A 1,424-nucleotide genomic window follows, 5' to 3' on the forward strand; every position below is an offset into this window, starting at 1 on the left:
GAAAAGTACTTAATTTTACGTAAAATGATGAATTTTCAGCTAAAAATTGAATTTTTAATACTAGAAAATTTAAGTATGCGTTTCAAAATTCTTGTTTTTTTTATGCTATGGTGTTAAATGATGTTTAAAATGAACGTTACAAAATCAAATTGCTGCTCTTTGAATATCAATGTTGAAAGAAAATGAAAAATTGATCACCCTCTTCATGATTTTTTGCTCTTTTTTTTTATTCGTCAAATGACGAATTTTTGTTTGCGTTATCTTGCAGGAAGATGTGGACGCCTTTATGGCAAAGTCAGAAAATGACGGCTCGGTGGACAAAGTTTTGAAAAAACTGGACGAGAACCATAGCAAATACAAATTTATGGAGTACAACTTAATCAACAAACGGAGAAGATTAAAAGTTCAAATTCCCGACTTGGAGCGATCATTGGAGATGATCGAGAAATTGCAGACGGAGAAGAACAACAGTGCAAATTTAGAAACGCAATTTTTACTCTCCGAACAAGTTTTCGCGAAGGCTGTCATTCCGCCAACTGATAAAGTTTGCCTGTGGCTCGGTGCGAATGTCATGTTGGAATATTCGCTCGACGATGCCCAAGAACTTTTGGTCAAAAATATTGAAGCCGCGAAGAAAAATTTGGGATTTGTCGAGCACGATTTAGATTTCATTCGAGATCAATTTACCACGACGGAAGTGAATATGGCTCGGGTTTATAATTGGGACATAAAACGCAGACAAGCTGCAAAATCATCATAATTGCACAATTTTAAAATGAAATTTTCCATTTCTGATTTGCAATTTTCAGTTTTTGGATATGCTTGCCAACAGAAATTTTTCAGTGTTTTGTCGGGGCGGAAAAAAAGAGGAATTAATTGAGAAATTGAGGTGATAACAAACAATAGATTGTTGTATCTAGAGTTAAGTTGTTTTAACACTTATTGTTAAATGCCGATTATAATAAAGGAGTTCTTTTTTTAATCATAAAGCGAATAGAATTTGTTATCACTTGGGAACGATCTCGATACGAAAATTGTTGATCAATTTTGTTTAGGAATAACAAAATGATTGTACTCGCTTTGAATTATATTTGCAATTTTTAATAAACTGTATAATAAAGCCAAGTTAGTTTGAGGAAATAATTTTTTTTTATTTTCATAAAGTTTGTTAGTGAATTGTTTTTATGAAACTTAATTTTGCTGAATTTCTTTTACTTTTTGAACATTTTATAAAGAAGTGTTTATAAATTATGTTATGAAAAAAAGTTATTATTTTTTTCCTTAAGCTACAGGTCAGGGAATTTTCGATAAACTGAAGTTGAAGTTAATTCTTTTATTGAAATCGTTCTTTCTAGTCCAAAATTCTCATTTTTTTGGATCGAAAATTCAACTATTTAGATGAAAATTTTTTTTTTTTTTTTCGG

General features: G+C 30.7%; 1 protein-coding gene across 1 annotated transcript in view; it reads left to right on the top strand.

Annotated features, from left to right (window-relative positions):
- Positions 1-1,140, top strand: part of LOC117170171 (prefoldin subunit 3) — a 9,083-nt gene extending 7,943 nt beyond the window's left edge. The window contains exon 2 of the mRNA XM_033356746.1: positions 269-1,140. Within this exon, the coding sequence (XP_033212637.1) occupies positions 269-760 (492 nt within the window). The 3' untranslated portion in view covers positions 761-1,140. The remainder of the gene's footprint in view (positions 1-268) is intronic.
- Positions 1,141-1,424: the final 284 nt, after the last annotated feature.

This window comes from Belonocnema kinseyi, chromosome 3 (genome assembly GCF_010883055.1).
Source record: "Belonocnema kinseyi isolate 2016_QV_RU_SX_M_011 chromosome 3, B_treatae_v1, whole genome shotgun sequence".
Lineage (NCBI taxonomy): Eukaryota > Metazoa > Arthropoda > Insecta > Hymenoptera > Cynipidae > Belonocnema > Belonocnema kinseyi.